The following is a 22,558-nucleotide window of genomic DNA, read 5'->3' on the forward strand; positions in this document are numbered from 1 at the left end:
CAAGGCTAAAAGTTTATTTTTTTTTAAGTCATTCCCACCAAATAGCTAAATATTCCATTAAGGAGCAATGTGAAAGGTTTGATCTATAATAGATGATGAGATGTGCTCTTAATTACGGAACTATTCTCATTTGTATTACTCTCGTAAAGTACCAGAGTCATGCCCAAGGTATTCCTTACATGAATCTTTAACATAATATTATGAATGATACGTTTCTTCTTTTTGGATGTTATTTTCTTTAGTGAACAACACGAAAAAAAGTTTAAAACGCTAATTACTACGAATTGCAGAATCAGAGCATTATCACACAATGAAGTTGCCTCTGAACAGAGGAGAAAAAAGAAACATTGCACTCTGCCTGCATATTCACATGCAAAGTAACAACTCCCCTTCCTGACTACCACATTGACATCATGCAGCATCTGCCTTCTACTTTTTGCATATTCATTGAAAAGACATACCTCAGAAAATAAAAAGACAGTTTTATAATCAAAATAACCTTTTTTTTTTTTTTTACTTACAGCATTTGATAAAATGATAATGAGACATTCTTTCATCTCAGGCTGTAGTCTTGCTACAGGTTTCAGCATTCTCTTCTGCTACAACTGTCATACCCAGGAAATGCATTATTTAGAGCCCTTCCTCAGGTATCCAGTATACCTCAGAATACATTATTTAATGGAGTTTCTGTTCCAAGATCTTGCAGAGGCTTCCAAGTCATCCTCACCCGGCTGCTGGAGTTACGACAAACCTCTCTGTGTCTTGAACCATGACTATTGCACGTGCTATTGTAGCACAATTGATTGACACTGCTCCTAATCCCACATCCCCAGGAATAGGAGGATTTAATTGGTGTGCACTTGCAGCCACATTCTTCCAGCACTGAGGTGTGCTGCTGCACTGCGGCTCTCACAGTCCTGCCAGTTAATGGCTTTTCAATAGCTTTCAAATGGCAGCAAACTAAGCTTGATGAGCGGGCTCGAATGAAATAGCAGAACACGGGATCTTAAATTTTATTTGTGTGCATGTTGTTTTGTGTGCCAAGTGTGACCAGATTCTTAGCTGGTACTATAACAGGATTATTTTTAGTTGCCACCAGTTGCTGTGTGAATAGGAAATTGATATAGGTTGCCAAAAATAACCACCTTTAGCATCACAGATCATTTTGTCAGTTTGTTGCAAGGTAAAAATCAGGATAGAGCTCACAGCCATCTTCAGACTTTCCTGGTTTATACATGGGCACATTTTAACTGAGCTAAAAAACATGTTTGTGTGTACATTTCTTAAAATGTTCTTGTTTTGTCATTTCTTTGCTGCATATGGTATCTTTTTTAGGGAAGGAATATTTATGTCAGAAGAAAGGAACAGCACCCTCTGCATGGTGTATACCATGAATGTGTGTGTGTTATCTCATGATATCTTAACCGTTATTTGTAAGAAAAAAATGCCTAATAAAATGCATCACATTTAAATATGAAATAAACTCCACTGAGAACAAGTCCATACAATTATTTAGGAGACCTCAGAATAACAAATCAATGTACTGACGCATTATTCTGTTTCAGATTAAGGGCACACAAAAGGCAGACCTGCATTGTATTTTAAACACCCAGGCTGCATCTTCCTCTAAACACAATTCCTGCATTATCTTTCCAAGAACAGTCACCTAGGAATGTGGTTACTACTTCTTTGAGAAACCTACAGCAGAACTACAGTAAAATATTTTTAAATTCAGCTAGCAATTTGAAAAAACTCAGAGGAAGATTTACTTTTGCTTACCATATGCAATGTACCACAACCATTGTTTCACTGAGTGAGAGCTCTTGTCAAGGAAAATTGATAGGCTAGCCATATTTAAATTTTATATTAGTCCAAAAGGTTCTTATCTACTCTTTTGTATACATATCATTTTTAACAGCTATGAAGTGTTACAGGGACTACAGAGGGAAAAAGGTCTAATTGATTAGTAAGTTTTACTAATTCAGATCCTATTAACTATTCTGCAAGGTTCCTACAAGAGCAGGAAGATACATGTTAACAGATTTTGAATGACCCATTAGTGAAAAAATCAGGTGAAATCTCTCAGCTTCTAACTAATGGCCACACATTTCAAATCTTGTTTTAGATAAAATATGTACAACAATAGTTTTGCAGGACTTAATTAGTTTTTTTTTTTTTTCTGAAAACATGATTCTTCAAAAGAAAGAAAAAAGAATGCAGAAATAACCAGGGGAAATAGCAATAAATTATGTAAACTACAATACAGTAATTATATTACTATGGAAACTTTTTATGGTAAAGCTCAGCAGTCCAAAGTAATTAAATTTATTCAGACCTTCTTTCACAGCTGTATAACAGTAGGCGAGTTTGGGCCATATGGCTTATAAAATAAACATATATAGTGTTTTAAGTGGCAATGTTAGTCATAGTTCATGAGCAAGCGTCAAGTAATCTGACAAAAAACCTTTTGAGCAATACTTACTGGTGGATGCACTCCTTACATGTTCATCTCTGGTGGTGCTATCAAGCAGACAAACAGACCATGCTTCCACCAATCCACATTGGCTAAAAGCAGGAGAATTCTGCAGTAGTGAACAGGGACAACAGACAAAAGACCTTTTCCTGAACACAGAGATAAAAGGAAGAAGAAACATTTCTGATTCTGCCTTGAACCAAATGTGGCAAAAACAATATTTGGATGTGACTGACTTCAGAGTCTAACATACGGGTTTATCTATTGCATTGCCATATCAGAGATTTAGTTTGATGCAACTTGCAGCACTTAGTGAGAGGTTAGACTGCACACTCCACCCTCTAAAGAACAAGAGAGAAGCACAGTCTCCTCAAAAAGAGAATATTAAGATACAGGACAGACACTTGAACATTGCTAACACTGGATTTCATATTTACATCAAGCTAACTGGGAGCAGACTCTTGCCTTCTGTACCTGCATGGCTGACACGTCCCCAGTTTCTTCTCTCCTCGCATACAAGGAGCATTTCTGCATGACGCCATGCAACCAAGGAAGCACAAAGGGCCATTTGACAAGAGAAGGGCTGCAATATTATGCTGTAGCATAATACTGAGGGTTGCACCTTTTAGGTGGATCTTCGGACTGTATCACTCCACTGGGTGACATACACCCACCTGTTCCTCTCACCCTCTGGCCTCTCCCCATCCCCTTGAGTCTATGTGCCAAAAACATGTGCTTGGCTGCTTAAGTATGAATGACAGCCTGCAGGTGAATGAAAGACAGGCACCAACCGTATTTCAGTCTCAAAATGTGACACTTGGCAGACAGGTGCCTCAAAAGGCCTTTCATTTTAGAATGTCATGTGCGTGGTTTTTTTAGAATGCTTAGTTTTAGTCCTTGGGTAATTATTATTAATGGGCTCTGCAAAAGAAGCAAAAGTTTAAATAAAAGAAGACTGCATTATATATTGCTGTCAACAGGGAAGTTCTGACACAAATTGAAAGGCAGCACAAAATAAGGAGGAGAGAGATCCCAAAGGAGTGATAGAATGGAAGCACTGGACATTGCAAAGGGAATGAAATGGAAAATGCAAAGAAACCAGAACAAGGGATATACAGTACTACAGAGACAGGATGGACCTTGAGAAGTGGCAGATGAACTTGAGACCAAGGAAGCCAGAATAGGAATATTTAAAGAGGAAGAAAACTGATCCAGCTGATGGAAAGAAACATGCTTTCAACTGCAGCGTTTTGCTAGAAGGTAGAGAAAGAACAGACAGAAAAGAAACTGCAGTATTCCTAGTGGTAGATGTTCATGCCATAAACAAAGACTTCAGATGTGACAACAAGTAGGAAGATTTAGGATTCTGAAATGCATTCAAAAGGAGGAGTATTTTGTTGTCAGTGATTTTACAACGCTATTGTATATGTCATCACAAGAAGACGGATATTATGTTAGATACTTTCTCTTGACTGCAAAGTCAAGCAATGACAAAGGAACTATGAAGACAAGGAAAAACAGAAGACCTAAATGACATTTAAAATGTAACCATGTAAGCTATCTAAGAATATCTGGACAAGATCTAAGTGCACTGTAAAAGTGCCTTCTCTGAATGTTAGGGAACACAGGCACGTTTCTAATCACAGCTCTCTTGGCTTCAACAGGACTACTCCAGTGCTCAAGTCTACAGAAAGGCACAAGGGTACTTGGATTGGGGGCAAAGACCAAACTGATATCAAATCTGATGTTTAAAAATCTGGTGATTAAAACTCTAAGTATTAATGCATTTGACTTTGTCTAGCTTCACAAAAACAGTGATAAAAGAGAACCAAGGTCAGAAAACAATATATATCTAGCCCTTCTGGAAAAATCCCTTGCCACCTCTCCCTATAGAAAGAAAATAAAGTCACTTTCATGCCACGTACAAACTCAGCTTTCAATGAAATTATAGATTTTCAAAGGAAATTTTGAAACTGGTTGGCCATCACTATGATAGCTATCACAAATTGTCATCTCAGAGTATACACTACTTTCATATCTTGACTTGCAGGGCTCAAAGCTTGCCTAGAAAGAACACCTGTGAAATGTTTCCCAGAAAAACCTAGTAAACAAAAACATTACTTAAAATAAGGTTTTGTTGCGAAGAAATGACACACTGTATGGTATTCATGTCATGTAAATATTTTATTACTCTTTTACTGTCTTCTGGTATCACAAACAATGAATATCTAGTATTTTTAGCATCTTAGTATTTTATACTTCACATATAATTGTAAAATTTGATAGGGAAATGCAGAACTATTTGAAAGCAATTTGAATAATGAGAAAAACACCATAACTACTGGTTTTGAAAACATGACAGATGCTCACTATTTACACTATTTTCACTCAATGTCACAAAGCATGCTAGTTTCCTTTGAATGTTACAATTTCATTGCATTACTTAGGGGTTTTACACTGCAATGCTTCAGCAGAAAAAAAAATAAAAGGAATGTGGAACAACACTAACATTGCTTATATGTTTTGACAAATGATACTACTTAGCAATCAGTCCTTGGCCATTCAATCCAGCTACAGCAAGCCACTCTTCAGATAATATCTGCTAGCTGTATATTCCTCTGGAAGCTAGGGATGAGCCACAGCAGATGCACACACTTAGCAAGAAGCACTTTATATACAAATTTTCTCTACATGAGTCACAGCAGAACAAAACATGGCAGTATTTCCAAAAAAATTTCCAAAGGAATTGGCCCATAAGATTGATGTGAGCTTCGCTCCACAGATTGCAGCAACAAACCAAATCTGGCCACCCATAGTGTGGTTGACTTGTAGAGAACTAGGTTTCTCCTCTTCTCCTTTGCTCTTTCTCCAGCATTTGCATGCTTTCCTCCTTTCCTATTTCACTAGCAATGTCTTTTTTTTTTTTTTTTTTTTTTTTAGGAAGTAAAGAATCTTCCCTTCATTCTCCTAACACAGGATCACATCCTTACAGAATAAGAAATAATTGCTTCTTCTCCATTTACTGTTAACTGAAGGTATTTTGGCGGACCAATCTGTGATTTTGTAATGGATGGGATACATCTAGATTAAAGTCACTTACAGGACATTTTTACCCAGGACTGATGACCTCTAGTAGAATTACCAGTAGAAGTTAGGCATCATTTGAGAGAACTAACTGCTTCCTCCCACATCCAAAATGACTGTTTTTAGGCTGTCCACTGGGAGACAAAGACCTCTGCAGCAGTTTCTTAACTGGACAAGATGAAGAAATTGTCATATGTGATGAAACACCCCAGAACAGAATAATAACAAAGGCAAGTGCAAGAAGGAAATCCCCATGGCTTAATATAATTGGAAAAAGCTCATCTCTAACTGGTTAGTCTCCAGCACTGTTAATACTTTATAATGAATTTCTTAATTATCAATGTATATGTATATAATTTTTTAAATTAAATTTCTTCCTAAATTTGATGTAGGGATGTTACAGAGTGAAATTGCTTTCTCTCTCTCTCTCTCTCTCTCTATATGCATGTATGTATGCATATGCACACACACACACACACACACACATATACAGATATACATATATGCACACATATAAACACACACATATACATATATGAAAAGCTGCTTATGATACTGAAAAGAAACTGTTTAGACACACATTAAAATGATAAGCAGAAAAACATAACAGTCATTACTACCACAAAATTCAGGAGAAAAAAGAATAAACCACAATGAACTCCCATGTGTAGAGTTATTGTTTGATCAGCAATACAGATTTTTTAAGTTTATAATACTCAGGAAAGAAATAGACAAAGAGAAGATACTCAGTTCAACGTGAAAGTTTACTGCTATTCTCCTAATAATTAGCAAGTGTCATGACTCATTGTTTTGTATCCCTATTTTTTCCTCTCTGGTTGATTTGATATTTATAAAACCAGGGGACAAATAGCGACAGTGTTAGAGGATGGATAAAAAGCTGGGGATAGAATAAAAGAATGTGTGTGGCCCTACTTGGGGCAAATGTTACTAAAAGAGCCTAAATCCTCTTCAAATATAGGTAGAGGAAACTTGAAAGGACTACAGAAGAAGTAGTTAAGATGGAAACTGATTAAATTAGGAAAAATTACCTTTAACAGTTGAAAGAGCTGAAGAATGAAATGGTAAGCGATAAAATCAGTCTCTTCAGGGACCACAGGACAGCACAGAGGATGGGGCAACAATTGGTATCTAAGAGTTGTCTAACTCTAGTCCTAAATGTTCAAAAAAAACTCCCCAAAACTGGGCTGATGTTGAAGATACGTAAGGGCTGGTAGTAAAGTGACAGAAGTTAGCTAATGATGACATCCTACCTGGATTTCATAGGTTTAATTTTCACAGTACTTCTATCCCTGAATTCAAGATTATCAGACTTGTTAGTAAGCCTTACACTCAGTAAGGGGAAAAAAGACTACCTGGTATATCTTTAGAGGTACTTTTCCTGTGTTGGAAAAAAGAGGAAAATTTCAGTTGAAACAAAAAGAAGGAAGACTGTGAAAATCCAGTTGCTTAAGTGACTCCTTAAATCATTCTTAGTACGCTAGAAAATTACAAACAAGTGAGAAGAAACCAAATCTATTATTAAACAGGTGATGATTTCGTTCTTGTAGGTATTTCTAAAATGTACTAAGATAAGGTAATTGGAATGTCAGTGTAGAAATTACAAAAGAAAGTCATAACAGGAAATAATATGGAAGAATGGTGCTAAATATTAAATAAAATATTTACAAACCAGTAAGTAACATTCAATAGCACAAAATATATTGAAGAAAATACATTCATATACCAAAAACTGTGTACAACTGTTATAAATGAAGAAGGAAATAAATCTTATGTCTAAGTTTAACTGACATCACATAATAATTTGGGGAGTTCTTTACATACAAGATGAATACTGGATAGCTGTTACTGTATTGACAAGTAGCATTTACACATTTTCAATATAAACATTACAATAAAAGAGAGTATTATTAAATTATATAAAAGACAAATAATCTAAAAAGAAAAGGCTAAAACTAACCAAGAATCTACCCAAGATTTATTTTATTTTCCAATCTATTTTCTTTCTTTTTATCTTGCACTAAATACAATATAGTTTTTTTTCCAAAACCTTTCTGCCCTCCATCCTTCTTGCAACTCAGCTCAACTTGTTAATGCCTACTTGGCTCCCAATTCTTTCTTATGAATGAAGCACAGAGCAGAAACAGGGCTTAGGGAGAAAAGGAAAGTGGCAGAAGTAATGTCACTTTTAATAAATCAGCACTGCTGCCATAACCTGCAAAGTGTGAGTACAGGCAGCTGGGATAATCCTTCTAATTCTGTACCTTCTCCAGTCTCTGACGGTCATATTTATTTATTTATTCTGGTCATATTTATTTATTTATCCCCTCTTTTTCTTTGTCCACATCAATGCCCAAAGAGTTCATCATGCTGAGTGCAGGCCTTACAGCAGGCCAGAGATCAGGGCAGAGTCTGAGCTGAAGAGAATGATAATCAAGCCAAAGCGCATGATGATAAGAACTTTTAACATGACATAAGATACCATGATATGGCTTGAAGATGACATGGTCAAGTAGCTGAGCTCAGTGAATAACAGACAGATGCAGAATTTACTGCAGTCAGCATGAGCATAACAGAATCAATGTCTTATTCACAAATTAGCAAGAGATAAATTAGGAGTTGACAAGCATCAGGCAGTTGGCAGTGGAAGGAGAGGGGAAATGAGAGAGGTACATAAAGAAGCTGGGAAATAAAGGCACAGTAACAAGTAGAGTATTAAGGACATCGACCTGTAAGAATGCCCAAACAATACTGAGAGAGCAACAAAACAGTACCATTTAAAAAAAAAAAGTGATCTGAGGTCAATTTAAGGGCAGCTAATAAGGCTATAAACCAAAGCTGTCAGAACGGTGGCAAAAAAGAACTTCTCCCAGAACCACGTGGGGAACGGACAGGTCACAGCTGTGATGCCAAGGAGTAAGAACAGAAAAAGGAAGGATTCATCAGAAGTAGACAGGGAACCATCTTGTGGAACGTGACACAGAAAGCTCCACTAGGCTGCAGTGGGTGCTGAGGAGCTCTTCAAGAGAGCCTTGACGATAACTTCCTCCAAACAGCAGAAACCGAAACGTTCTGGTCAGATTTCTATGTTTTGTACATACATGAAAAATGAAGGAAAAATTCCTCAACTCAGCAAGCAGCTGATTTACACATGAACAAGTAAAGAGTAAAAAAGCTTTCTGCAGTTACTGTATATGCCATTAGAGCAGCAATGAACATCAGCAGACTTTCTAAATTCAGTGAAAATGGAGATAGCTGGAAATCAGTTTTCCTATTTATTATAAAATGTACTTTATACATTACAGTATATGTTATGTATCTTATATTTCATTCACCAATGATTTGAAAAACTGTGGATCCTATTCTTACAGAATAACGTATGTCTTTTCTTACAGGCACGGCTGGCCTATTGTTGGTAATAAACGGAAGGTTTATTTCTTCCCTCCCAAACCATAATTTCCTCCAATCAAACCCTATGTTAGAGAAGTAGTTTTATTCTAATATCCTTTTCTAGAAAATATGATAGTAATTACCTTCTCTTTCAAACAGCGAGGGATACCTGAGAAGGTAACAAATGATAAATGCACAAACATCACATGGTAAAACACATGTAAAAAGAATTATGCAGTGGGGTAAATCACATCTCTCAGACCAACTAATAAGGCTTGTGCTTTCATGTACAGTGTTTTCCTTTAGAAAGAAAGGAAGTACACAGGAGCATTAGTGTGACACAGCACCTTGCCATCCTGGCAGAGGATAGGCTGCATGAGAAGTTATTCCCTTTACCCTTCAGCCGAAACAGATAATACTGAAATCTTTAAGGATTGCCACTCATCACTATAAACTGATAGAAGAAGAGAAAGTCACACAAATTGGCACTGACTATAAACCATTCTTTTGGAACTCTTAGATTTTAACCTCAAAATCAGTAGGGGGGTCAGTCACTGCCTTCAAACGGAGCAAACTAAACCCTTTAAAGTGGATGACCTACAATTATTGGAAAATGACATAAATGAGCTATCTTGGAGGAAAGAATAAGCAATTATGCACAGCACACCATGACTAATTTGCATAACATCTTTCAAATGTGTGTTTTGACCTCGGTATTAACTACAGACTATGCATTTCTCAATTTCTGAAAGTCTTTCTGGTTTTCAAAACAATTTTATTTGTCATTATCAACATATTTCTGTCAAATTCAAGGACAATGTAGCACCAGGTAATGCTAAATTGATACATTTGAGTATAGAAATTATTGGAATTTTTTCATCAATTGATTGCAGGTCTAATCTTATGGCCTTGGCTAGAGTTAAGAGTGCATAAGGCTCAGCACCTTCTTCTCTCAGTCCTTCTGGGACTTTATCTATGCAAATCTAATGTTGCATAACTAGACATTTACTGAATGTAATTCCTTCAGTTATGTTTTTAAGAGGAAAAAAATCACATACACTAAAGAATATCGGCATTTGATGAACCTAATTATATTGTCTGAAGCTAGCAAATATTTAGAGAAGAGTGTTTGCTACAGACAGTTTCATTTTAGTATGCACTTATTCATCAGAAACAAATTTCAAAACTGGTCTGATTGATAGCTTTTAAACAAACGGAAAAAAATCATAAAAGCCTAGCACACAGATATACCAATAATAATATGGAAACGTCCAAAGCCTTGGGATATCAAGACTTTTTTTTGGTATACCGCTAACTTCATTCTCCTTTTGATTAGGATACCATAGACAGTAAATGCAGAGAAAAAGTTGTAGCTAGTTTTCTGTGGTTCAGTTTGAAACGCACAGCCACACTTGGAACACCTCAAAACAGGCAAATCAGGTCAAAGAGTGAGTCAACAGGGTTCTTCAATGTCTAACTTAGGAGTGCAGTTACTGTATACTTATCTCAGAGTGGTTAAATGCTTTTGTAGGAGGTCTCAGTCAACACCTAGTAACAAGCTGTATCCACAATCCCTTTCTAAATGCTAGTGTGGAATATGTTTGGCAGTTTAAAAGATACTAAAAAAATAAGACTCAGTGGATGTAGACACTTCAAATTGAGATCAAGGGTGACAAGGCTGGGAGGAGTGTTATCCTCACTGAGCTAAGCTGCTGATAATAGATGGATAAAGTAGACAGCAGCTGACCTCCTAAAGAGACACTGCATCTCAGGGAGGTTCAGTCCACAGATCAGCAAGTCAGAACTTACATCACGAGTAAGTGACAGATTAATATACTCTAAAGATAAAAAAGGGGACTGGAAACCCTGTAAACCTCCAACAGAGAAACTGGTTCTAAAACCTGGTATGCTTCACCAGGAAGGGTACAATCTGATGAATGCAATCTGAGATGTCAAGCACGAAAATAGCAGTGCCCTGGACCAGGAAAGCCCTTGACCAGACAGGTCAGGAAGTCTTCTGCAGCAAGTCAGCAGAATAGAAGGAAGGAGGCTTTTCAGATTTTATCTTTGTGTCAACAGATTAATAGTAACTTTTGCTGTTCCTGTTTCACTGGTTTCTTTCCTTTGTACCAATATTTCTAACTACTGTCTGTTTTGTAAGTTATAAATGAATATTTTTATTTACAATTGTCTTAATCTGACTACAGGTGATTTCAAGCTAGTTAGTCAACATCAAAATGCTCTACACCAAAAGATATGATGCTCCTAATACAGGAGGTAAAAGGATACTGTAGTGAGCTTCTACATTACCAGAATAATGCAACATACTGCTACAAACCATGGCTGGCTGACAGCCACCTCACAGTATTTCCCTGATGAGCTGGCAGCTCCTGGCTACCCAGCTATCCCCCACCTGTAACCTGAGAGCCCTGCAGCTCTCCAACATGCTCTCTGCAAACATGATGTAGCAAACAATGGCAATGAGGGGAAAAGAGAGTGAATAGGTCAAAAATGCTCTCCCCACTGAACACACACAGTGATAAGAGCAAGCTGCACTCAGATTATCTGAGCTATTAAAAGCTGTTACTAACTATACTTCTGCAACAAATAGTCCCCCATCCACTGCTGGAAATACAGGCTTGAAATCTATCATCCTCCTCACAGATCTTTTCCTTTCCCTTGATTTTCCTCCATACTAACAGAGGTACACAGTGGACAAAGAAAAGCTTTGCCCCCTCAAAATGGCTTAAAAATACAAGATGAAAATAACAATGGTTGGCTTTTGAGTTGCACTGTCATTTGAGGCAGTTTGTATTGTGTTCTTGTGGCTCTTCTCCGTAAGATCAAGTCCTAGAGACTTGATAGTACTCTCATTCTTGTTTTATCCACGGGATTCCAGGAAACATTGCAGGAGAAAAGCATCATCAACCTTAAGGACGGCAATATCAAAAAAGTGAAGGGAAAGGAGACAAGGCTTTTGAGGGCTACTGCTTCCAGTCCTGCTCCGTTGACTACCTGAGTTGATCAAGATCCAAGAGAACGGGAAATCAGCAACTGTTAGTTCTGTTCTCCTGCCAGCTGCCCAAGGCATATCAAGGGTAGGGAAAGCAAAGAGAAAGGCATCAGGCTGACAGCCACAAGGCCCTCAAAAGCACAACCAACTCCAGCTCCGGCTGGTAAACTCCCTGCGACTCTGTTGTTGGTTCAGCCTGACTGCCAGGCCCTAAACACAGCAGCAGCGTAGCCACGGCTGACAGAGACGAAAAGCACAGATCTACAGGCCCTTGGCTCACACTTCTGCTCTCGGTATCGCAAGCAAGTCAGAGCTTCTCACCCATCGGAGATCATCTTTGATGGGAATCTCACTCTAGGCTCTATGGCCTAAGAGCAATCCTCCTCATTATCAAACCCATCTTAGGGCACTGGCAGGCTGGAGCATGGGAGAACTCAAGACTGACTGACCGACCGCAAAGAGCTTTGGTGGGTAAGGAGGGGCAGGTTAAGTGCTACAGCTAGGAAGCCAGGAGCAGATGAGTATCTGTACTCACTGAAAAACAGATGTCTTTTCCTCTCCAGCAAAAATTGAAGTGGGGAGGAGAGCAGAGGTTAGACAGTAGTGAGATGAAGCTAATGCTGCTTTGACGTGCATTAGCCTGAGACTAAGTTTCCACTTTGACTATTTGTGCTAAATTCCTTTACACACGGCAATGGATTTTTTATTGCTCAAGCTTCATTTTCTAAAACATCCCTTAGAAATCCTCCAGAACTCCCAACCACAATGCCCCACTCTTATCCTTTACTACTTTTGCATCTTGGAGTTGTGTTCTTATACACATTCGACTCTGCAACTCTTTGCTGAAGGAAAGAGGCAGCTTCTCCCTGGTAAGAAACATACAGCGCTCTGCTTAGTTGTTTCAGTCACTCACGGTGTGGTTGCGTATCGAGAAGGGCACTTGTGGAATAACCCTGTTGATTAGTGTGTGAAGTTAATAATACATTCTTTTTCTGACAACAAAGATCTCTGCGGTTGATTTGCTATATCTCTTTGGGCCTTTTTATAAATATTCATATAAATAAATTAATTTTCTCAAGGAGACTAAACAAAACCTGGAGACAAAATCTCTTGTGTAACTTGCTAAACAGTAGGTTTGTTGTGCACAGAGAGGATTTGCTGGCAAACACACACAGACTACTGTTTGAATAGGTAATGTCATGGTCCATCTACTGCTCTTGGATGACCCAATTGTACTTATCCCCTTGTAGGAATGCCACAAAGAACTGCAGTGTTCGTTTTTATAAAGTATTCAAGAAGAAAATCAGTGTGAGAGCAAGACTACATTCCTTCCAGTTTCTGTTCAGAACTACATCTGAAAAGAATAATAACCCATCAAGGAAGACAATTTAACTATGCTAATATTGAAGTTTTGAAAAGCAGCAACAAAGACTATCTATGGACTGTCTCCGTAGATAGCAATCTGTGGCACGGCAGCTATTCGTTTGATAAACTAGGTAAGAAAAGCTTAGTGATTTCAGATGATCTGTGTTGTTTAACTGCAGCTGAGATGAAGGACAGAAGATTCACAGACGAGATTTACATATCAAGGGTTGGCACTAAACTAGACAAATAACTGATACTGACACCGAAGTTTCATGTAAAAATAGTATGAACGCATATCAACATGTGGAGATATCAAGAAGAGTACTGAAGAACTAACATCACACTACACAAAGACCATGCATTATCAAGAAGACATTATTATCAGGAAGCTGAATGCAAAAAGTGAATAGGGAGTTATTTTTAGTAGAATTCTAGAATTCATAGTAGACAAAATCACAGAAATGGATGTATAAATTGTAATCTATGGAAAGGTATGCAAAAATTGTGACACTGCTAATCTGTTGAAAACCTCCCTCCTGAACCAGCCACGTGACTGAAAAAAAGTATTTGATCAGAATTAAACTGAATTGTGAACTCTCATTTGCCTCCTTTATCATGATGTGTATTTTGAATTTCATGGATATGATCTTATCTGCAGGAAAAGAGTACTGGGTTTGGAACATTGGATAGTATCTTCTTTCTAGTCCCTGCTCTGAAGCATACACTTCTCTGTGGATGCACATTCCCATGAAATTTATGATGAAATTTGTGTTCTTCTATCCTAACAGAAATGTAAGTGGCTAAGGGAATTTTACTGAGCACCTGTGGGTGATTATACTTAGAGAGAAAAGTGCTTTTCCATTACTATCCTTCTACCTTGCCTTGTCACCCATACTGCTGACCATGCGCTGTCAAGTATCTGCAGTCTCCAAAGACCGAGCAAAAACAAGTTATGTTGCTATGTTGCCAGAGTTTTGGCAGACCTCTCAACCAAAGCATGAGGCAGTCCTGCAATCTGTCCTGTCCTGCGGCCCCAAGAACCTGCTGCATTCAGAGCCCCAGTAGATACCACATCTCTCCCCTAAAAAAGAGCACCGCTGCCTCCTCTTTGGTTCTGTGAGCAGGTGCTCCAGGTGCAATCACTCGACAGATCAAAGGCCCCTCTGACCAGCTTGTCTCACCCATCAGGTTTCACACTGGAAAGGCCATATGCAAAACTGCCTCAGACATGCATAATGCTATGTACGCATACAAAGCACCAGCTACATGCATCTTCTCCTCCTTTTACTTTTTTTGACCATGAGGGCAGTGTACAGATCTAAAAAATAAAAATAATCTATTTTATGTTTCTGCATAGAGAAAACTGCTGTGAACTGCTTAGAGCTCTTTATTTTGTAGCTGCGAAAGTGGACTGTAAAATCAACAGTGTAATCAATGGGAACATACCTCACTTATTCCACAGTAACTTTAGTACAAAACATGAAAATCAGAATTACAAGGGACATTTGGAGAATATGGGCTGCCAACCAGTTTCAAAAGTAACTTTTGAATTTCTGAGTAACATGAATAGATTAACAGAAGCTTTGATATCCTGAAAATACACAGGCCATTTAACGAGATAAGCGTTCTGAAGCAAAAGCCCTTATGTGTAAAAAGGATGAAAATACATGTAAAATATGTAACTTGAGCTTCTTGCTTTAGTTTTTCTTCATTTTTTGAATTAAAAATTTTTTATCCGTTTCCAAAGTAATTTTATCATTCCAAATATGTTCTGTTCCTACAAAAGATATGCACAGCTCTAAGACTGGATTACTACTGTTGCTTATTTGCTACCCATTTCAATACTAGCTCTTTTGTCTGTTACTGGTGAAATTAAAACTAAACAATTTTTAAAACTGCATATAGGCTATTTGACATGATCTATTTTAAAGAGTACTTACCCAATATGGATCCTATTGATAACATAAATGATTTTGCTTTCAGCACATTTGACCCTTTCAGCTGTGTCCTCCAAATGTCCTTATACACTCTCAACCCCGAGAGCTGAAGCCACATATCTCAAGAAACATTGCCACTTCATGTAACCTCCTCCGCCTCCCTCCCATATGCTTAGTTCCCTTCAATTTACAAAGGCTGGGAGGAGAATATAAACCACACTCTCTGGCTTTAGATTCTGGATTACATTGGTAGTTCCATTTCTTTTCACCTTATGGCCAACACTGCTGATAGTTTTAAACCTCCATAATCTTATTGGACTTCATGGAATTACTGTTGTTTACAATGCTAAGGAGAAGTGCTTTATCTAATGGGATAGAAGAAGTCACTACCATATGAATACAGGAAAGTTTTGTAAGCTAAGGACAGGGCAAGGATATCAGAGAAAGAATTTTGTACCTAACTGGAAAATCATCTACAGCCTTTGATAAACATCAGGAACGATGCACAGATCAAATGTGAAGGGATCTCAGAAGGAAGGAAAGACATGAAAACATTTGAGTAATGGAGAAAAAAGCACATTAGCCAGAATGGTCTTCAATGTGCTGCATGAGAACTGCAGGATCAGACCATTAGAGACAGACTTGGCTGCAAATAAGGACTGGAAAGAGACCTTCCAGAAAGAAAAGGCTTTTGAGTAGTCCTGTCCACTGTGGTGCAAGTGCTAGGAAAAGATTCTGTACCTCCGATCATTAAACTTAGACCTTTTTAGGACACCCTTTTTGTATAATCAAAAAAGCTATTTTTAGGTCAGTCCATGTAAAACTAGCTTGTTATTAGATCATGTAATAATAATAATAAACTTTAAAAACAGGAAAATCTCATACTGAAAATACATAGACAGTGATTTCATTTCAACGTGTTATCCTGGAAAGCATGCCTGGAAGCATTACGTACAGCACACTGGAGTTAGGATAATACTAAATTCAATAAGTTATAGCAGAAACAATAAGGCAAGAATGCTAGCATGCATTGCAGAGAGGATTAGGTGGAGTTTGTATTATACATAACGTCTTGTGCAGTTCCTTCACATACGAGTTTAATCCTCAGTGTTTGCGCTTATAAAATCAGATTTTTATTCATTTGACTGCTTTTTCAATCAAACTCTTTTTATAATCAAAGTATTACAAGGGAATGTATATTCACAAATGCCCTTATTTGATGAGGTCTCTTATGTGAAATTCCCACAGACATACTGGGAAGTCTGTGCTCATAAGAATAGCAAGGTCAGGCTGTGTAATCACAGCTGCAGAGATATCACCAGGAGACCCGTTGTGCTCTACAGAAATTGTATTAGATACTTGGTCTTGAAGTGAAAAAATGATGTAACTTCTTACTTTGTTTTTTTGGTAAAACAAGCAATCCCTCCCAACAATATAATCTAGTGTCTTTCTGATTTTTCAAATGGGTTTAATTTTAAAGTATTATTCTTAAAGGCCTGATCCAATGTCAACTGAAGTGCTATGAAAATGTCTCCATCAACTGTAGTGGGATAAGGTGCAAAATTGGATAAGGTGCAAAATTTCTCAAGTGGCTTACTGCAGATACTTCCTTTTCTAAACTAATATTCAGACCTAGCAAGCACAGGCATAGACATTGTTGGGAATACATAAAAATAAGAGTTATGTAAGCCAAAGTGCTGAGAGCTCACACAGAACAGGAGGACTAGGGGCTATGGGGGAAAGATATCCCCTGGATTGGGGAACTGGGATCAAAGTAGGCAGATAAAAGGTTTCGGAGATGAAAAACCTACCGAGCCTGATGTGAGAATATGGAAACCTTTGGGGCTAGAGCATGAGCTTAACCTCCAAATCCGTACGAAGCACAACCTTGACATTCACATCATAGACTGAGCATATCCACAGCAGTCACAGTCTTCCATTTGCATGCTTGGCATAGCTGACAACAGCCTGGATCACATTCTAAAATCACCTTTCTGAACCATGTGAGTATCTGCAAATCAGGCCTGAAATATGTTGCACACCTAGGATGCAGGACAGATGATGAACAGCTGGCTCAGTTACAGCCTGGTGTTACCTCACAGAGCCTTCTGGTAGCATGCAGTACTTCTTTTCCTTATCACCCCTACCTTGGACACTCGTGTTGGCCCAGTGTGGAAGACAGAGGTCCTAATGACTGTGGTGTGACCTGGCGGGGAAGACTAAGCTCTTCATCTTTCCAAGAAAGCGGAGATGTGTGATCTTGGACCCAGTTCAGATGAGCCTGAGGCAGCGGTGATACGCTTACCTTACGGTACCTGCTGTAAGCACAGCTTCTCCCCAAGTCTAGGATCTCATGTACGAGATAAATCTGGTAAATGAGACAGCACACACAGGATCTAGTAGGGGAAGTTCTACCATAGAGAGGGGGGGAGATTGTGATGCTGCCAAAATCTGAGTTTATAGGCACTACAGGAAGGAACACAGGGCAGGTGCTAAAAGTGGGAATCTTATGTTCAAAGTATGGGACTTGGCAGATCAGTAAAGGCTTCTGCGCTCTAAGTTTTCCTAGGTACATTATAGGGTCTGAAGGTTACCTAAGGACTCCTAAGACAGTCCAAGACTTCAAATGGAAGTAGTTTTGCTTCTAAAAAAGAAAACAAAAATAGAGGCAAAGACAGACAGAAAAAAAATAGTTATAAAAGTTAAATGAGGAAAACTGAGCGCTAGCTTCTGAATGACAGCTTAAGGTAGAGTAATAAAGCAGCCACACCTCAGCCTTACTGTGAAGGACCAGAACTATATACATGTCAGAGATAAGTTTGTACAGAGAGTATAAGACTCAGCCTTTGTCATCCATTTAATTTCCAAAGAGATCAAAAGGGGATTTTTTGGAACTGGTAGTTCCCTAGGGAGAATTGGAAAGGATGAGCAAACAGCAGCCCATGCTAGGAATAGGATAAAAAGGAGTGGATGGGGATTTTGGCAAGATATTGATTCATTGAAAATAGGAACTTTTGTAGAAATGTACATATTTCAGTGAATCTCTTCTTGGAAAGGTTTTTTGGTCCCAACATAGTATTTCTGGTCAAAAGAAAACAAAAGCATCAGAACAGGCAACAGCACAGTGATCAATATATGACTTGGATGCAGGAGGAGCAGGTCCCACCAAATGCCTGCCAGGGTTTCTGCCAGCTTGGCTGGTGACCTGAAAGGAAACAAAGCTTGCAGTGTCTCAAGGCAATCCTGCCATCTGGACTGCCTCCACGTCATGAATCCTAAGGTCGTTAGAGACTACAGTTCCAGAAAAGCCCTGCCACAAAGGCGTCTTGCAGGTCACTGTCTCAAGAGGTTCCCTGCACTGGAGGTCCTGGCTCCCAAGACTGTCAGACTCCTGCTTGAGACAACAGTGAGCAAGCAAGCTGAAAGAACCGGGTGCCAAGGGCTTAGCCATGAACCTTCATCTTAGGTTTACAGCGTCATATAGAAATTGTATAGAATGCTCCTAAACAATTTTACTCCTTTTGTGGGAAAGCACATGTTTTTTCTGGGACAACAAGGAAGGTGTAGTTTTTTGGAAGAATTTGCTAAAGAACGTAAATATCAACAGATTATTCTAATTAAAATTTATACAAGAGAATTATTACATTAGGCATCCATCAACCTACATGGACATTTCCAGTATCATTGCAAAAAAGATGGGGGTCATGCCACACAGACAAAGAAACTGTACTTGCATTAACAACTTCTGCTTCTTATGCATTGCAAAAAGAGAGAATTATGCTGGGATCAGTGCATCAGTGCAATTTAGGAATGATGTTTGTCCAACAGTGTTTATTTTTCACTACAGCTCACTGCAGCCTACAGTTACGCTCGTTCTTCCCGTGAGAACAACGAGCAAGGCAGTCAAAGCCTCTTTTCCCCCACAGCCATAAACCTCCAAAATCACGTTTTAGGTTATAAAAAGAAAATATTACTCTCAGTGAGAAAATACTCAAGAACAAACCCAAAGTGCCACAAGGATGAGAAAAATATACTTCAGCACTAAGGAAGTCATATTAATTATATGAATTGCAATGGTGCCTCAACAGATGATCAAAGCCTCAGTGGGTTATCAAAGCCTTAGTCTATCAGGGACTGTAAGTACTCATGATAGAGCACTCTTGCCCCAAGCTGCTGAGAATCTAAATGTCCAAAGTCAATGGGACAGATATAATGAAGTGAAACGAATGAGGACAAAATTATCAGTAAAACTAAACTGCTTAAGGCAGAGCAGACCAGCTGCTTAACAATTGTTATGCGTTCAAAGACATCAATTTTTTGGGCTTCTGCCTGCTTCTTAAATTTAACCTGCATTTTCCACATTCTTCAGCTACCAAACAACGCAGCATCAAGTGTTAACTACCACTCAGCCCTGGGGATATAGAGTGGAGGATCTTCTGACGCTGACATGATTGTTCCCCGTCGCTAGTTCATTTTAGTTGTCAGGACCTGCTGCCAACCTGCCAGAGATCTGCTGCTTCATCCCTACCATGCAGCCAGTTTCCAAACAGCTGTCACAGCATACAGTGTTCAAAACTCTGGTGCCAGGGAGTTAACTATTCAAGTATTTTTACAATGTGGGAGGGGAGGTTTAAGACTATGCATAATGCAGGCACACACACTTGTGTTTGCACTGGAATTATCACGCTTCTCAGATGCTTGAAGCAACATTAGGTCAGCAGCTATATCAAGTCATGTCATTCTCTGTGCTCATCTTAATTCCCATGCAATGATAGATACTGGTTGTCATATGGCTCACTAGCTATTTTCCATCTTGTTATTTCGGTAAATTGCAATGTAATTCTCAATCCACATTAATTCTATACCACAGTTAATGACAAATGAGTTAATCATGATGAAATCTTTACAGAGGTTCCTTTGGGTTACCGACTTAAGCTGCTGTCAGTATTCCACAGCCATTACACTCAAATTAAAGGATCGTTATGGCATATATTGAATATTTAGCTTCACAGCAGGTGAGTTCTGTTTGACACATCTAAGATGCTGAGCAACAAAATAGTCTCTTTTGGTCTACCTCTCCCAAACACCACCATCAGGAGAAAATGTGATGGGATTACCTTCTGAAAATATTCTTAGTATTACCTGCTTCATATTGCTAGAGTGCTCTTGAGATTGCTCCAAATTTCACAGCACTGCTGGCACCTAGCACCCAGGGACCATATTATTCTTACTGCGCAACTCCTACAAATCTGTATTGCCTTGGTGCAAAATACATTACCGCTTGTTCAGTAAAAACCCTAAAAGACATGACTCCTGATTGTTCATTTTTGCTATCATCATCGTCAGGCCCCTACCTCAGGCATACTGGATAACTGAATGCAGCAGAAAATGGCAAGATCTGTTAATTTTACTGGTAAGTGTGCTCTGCAAGGTGCTCTAAACTCTAGGTGCCCTGAGACTTGCCAAATAAGCACCTCAAACCCACTTCCTAGGAGGCAAATCATGTATACAGGTGACTATCCTGGCCTCAAGGGCACCTGAGGATCACTCTATATGGCAGCACAGAAAGAAATACTAAAATCCTCAGTCCCTGGGGACAAGTCCTCCAATTATTTCACCCATCAAAGGATCAAAGTATAATACTAAGCCAGTATTTACTCATTGTAAATTTAAATTCACTCCACTGTATATAATTCTAACTTCACTTACTCTAGATTTGTGCAAATAAAAAGATAGGGTGAATTCGCTCCACTGCTTTTAGTCTCTCATAGTGTGAACACCAAGACTTGACTTCCTGTTCAGGTGGAACCAAGCAGAAAACATGACAGTGGTACAGGTCAATGGAGGCAGGAATTGGATTCAGATCTATATCTTGCCTATTCTGCTTCTGATGGCAGAAATACCCAGGCCCCAGAGCACGTAAAAGTAACTTCAGACCTGTCAAGGCTCATATTTTTCATGAGACTCATCCAAATTTCTTCCACCTGACTGAGTATGGATGTAAAAAAGAGGTAAGGGGGCTTTAGCTCCTGCAGACAGCATCAGCTGGCATGGTGTTGGCTCCAGCACACCGTGATACGATCGCAACCGCAAGGCTGCACCACTCTCCCACCCATGCTTGCACAGGGGCTGTGTCGGCTTCCCTGAAGGCAATCACACACAATTCATGCCGTTGCAACACAATGGCTCTTCTGTCCGCTGCTCGGAAAGCTGATACCAAGTGCCCCGCACGCACCCAGCTGCCGCTGCACAAGCTGGTCCCCCCACATCAGGGGGACCTGGGCTACACTATCTCCTGCAGTGGGAAAGCAGCCCCAGGGATCTGAATGCCACTCCTAAGTGTCTTGAAAGACTCTTCTGGAAACTCCAAAAAAGAAACACAGTGCTTCAAAGTTCAGAACTATTTTTAACCCAGTTAAATTTTCCTACACCATGGACAGCAAGAAGTAACAGTGAAGGGGCAACAAGTGGGGATGAGAGGAGGTCAGTGTTTTATTTTTTTTCTCACCTTGGGATACTCCCCAAATTAGCAGAATTCATTCTTGGCAAGATCAAGTATGAAAGGGAACATCATACTGCATTAACAGCTCATATAACTGAAGTGTTGCAGAAGTACTTGATAAGCAGCAAACACATCAGCTGAGCAACAAGGTAGTTCAGCAATTTATTCCAAAATACAAATTCAGCAGCAAGATAAGACTCTAATCAGAATCAACCTGTTTGAGAACGGCAAGCTTCAAAAGTTCCTCTCTTTCCCACAGGAGCATTCAAAAATATATTAACTTTTTTTTTTAAATATGCAATATTGAGGCACTTACACGAGCCTATCACAAACTTCTCAGCACTCTGAAAGGAAGATTGGACTAGGAGTGACCCACTTACCATGTTCTGGGTGAGTAGGTTTAAACAGAACACAAATATTCCCATTGGGAACCACTTTCCTGGCTTGGGTTGAAAGGGTCTAGTGCCTGCATCTTGTTTAACAACAAAAAAAAAAAAAGATGGGCCAGAGTCAGAGGGTGCTTAAAGTAAAATAGGATTAAAAAACAAAAACAAACAAACAAACAAAGAAACTCAGCATGACCCAAAGACTGCCCAAGTGACAGTTTCACAGCATTCTACAATGACACTGCAGCACATTTCTAACACCGCTGCTTCATTAACAAAAAGATACTACTTTCTCTACAGTCATGCCAAAAAAGGAAGAGAAAGCCGTTTTGGCTTTGAAAACTTTGCTGTGATTCCTAAATCAAGCTGTAGCACGAAGAACACTGGAAT

The 22,558-nt window shown here is 38.9% G+C and overlaps 1 protein-coding gene across 6 annotated transcripts in view; it reads right to left on the reverse strand.

Annotated features, from left to right (window-relative positions):
* MYO16 (myosin XVI) overlaps nt 1–22,558 on the reverse strand; it is a 407,211-nt gene that overhangs the window by 329,521 nt on the left and 55,132 nt on the right. The window contains exon 1 of one of the 6 annotated variants that reach the window (XM_068927493.1): nt 522–647. The exons of the other annotated variants lie outside the window; for them this stretch is intronic. Within the exon in view, the coding sequence (XP_068783594.1) occupies nt 522–549 (28 nt within the window). The 5' untranslated portion in view covers nt 550–647. Of the gene's footprint in view, nt 1–521; nt 648–22,558 lie in introns of those variants that run through there. 6 annotated transcript variants of the gene reach the window in all.

Source organism: Struthio camelus, chromosome 1 (assembly GCF_040807025.1).
Source record: "Struthio camelus isolate bStrCam1 chromosome 1, bStrCam1.hap1, whole genome shotgun sequence".
NCBI classification, from domain to species: domain Eukaryota; kingdom Metazoa; phylum Chordata; class Aves; order Struthioniformes; family Struthionidae; genus Struthio; species Struthio camelus.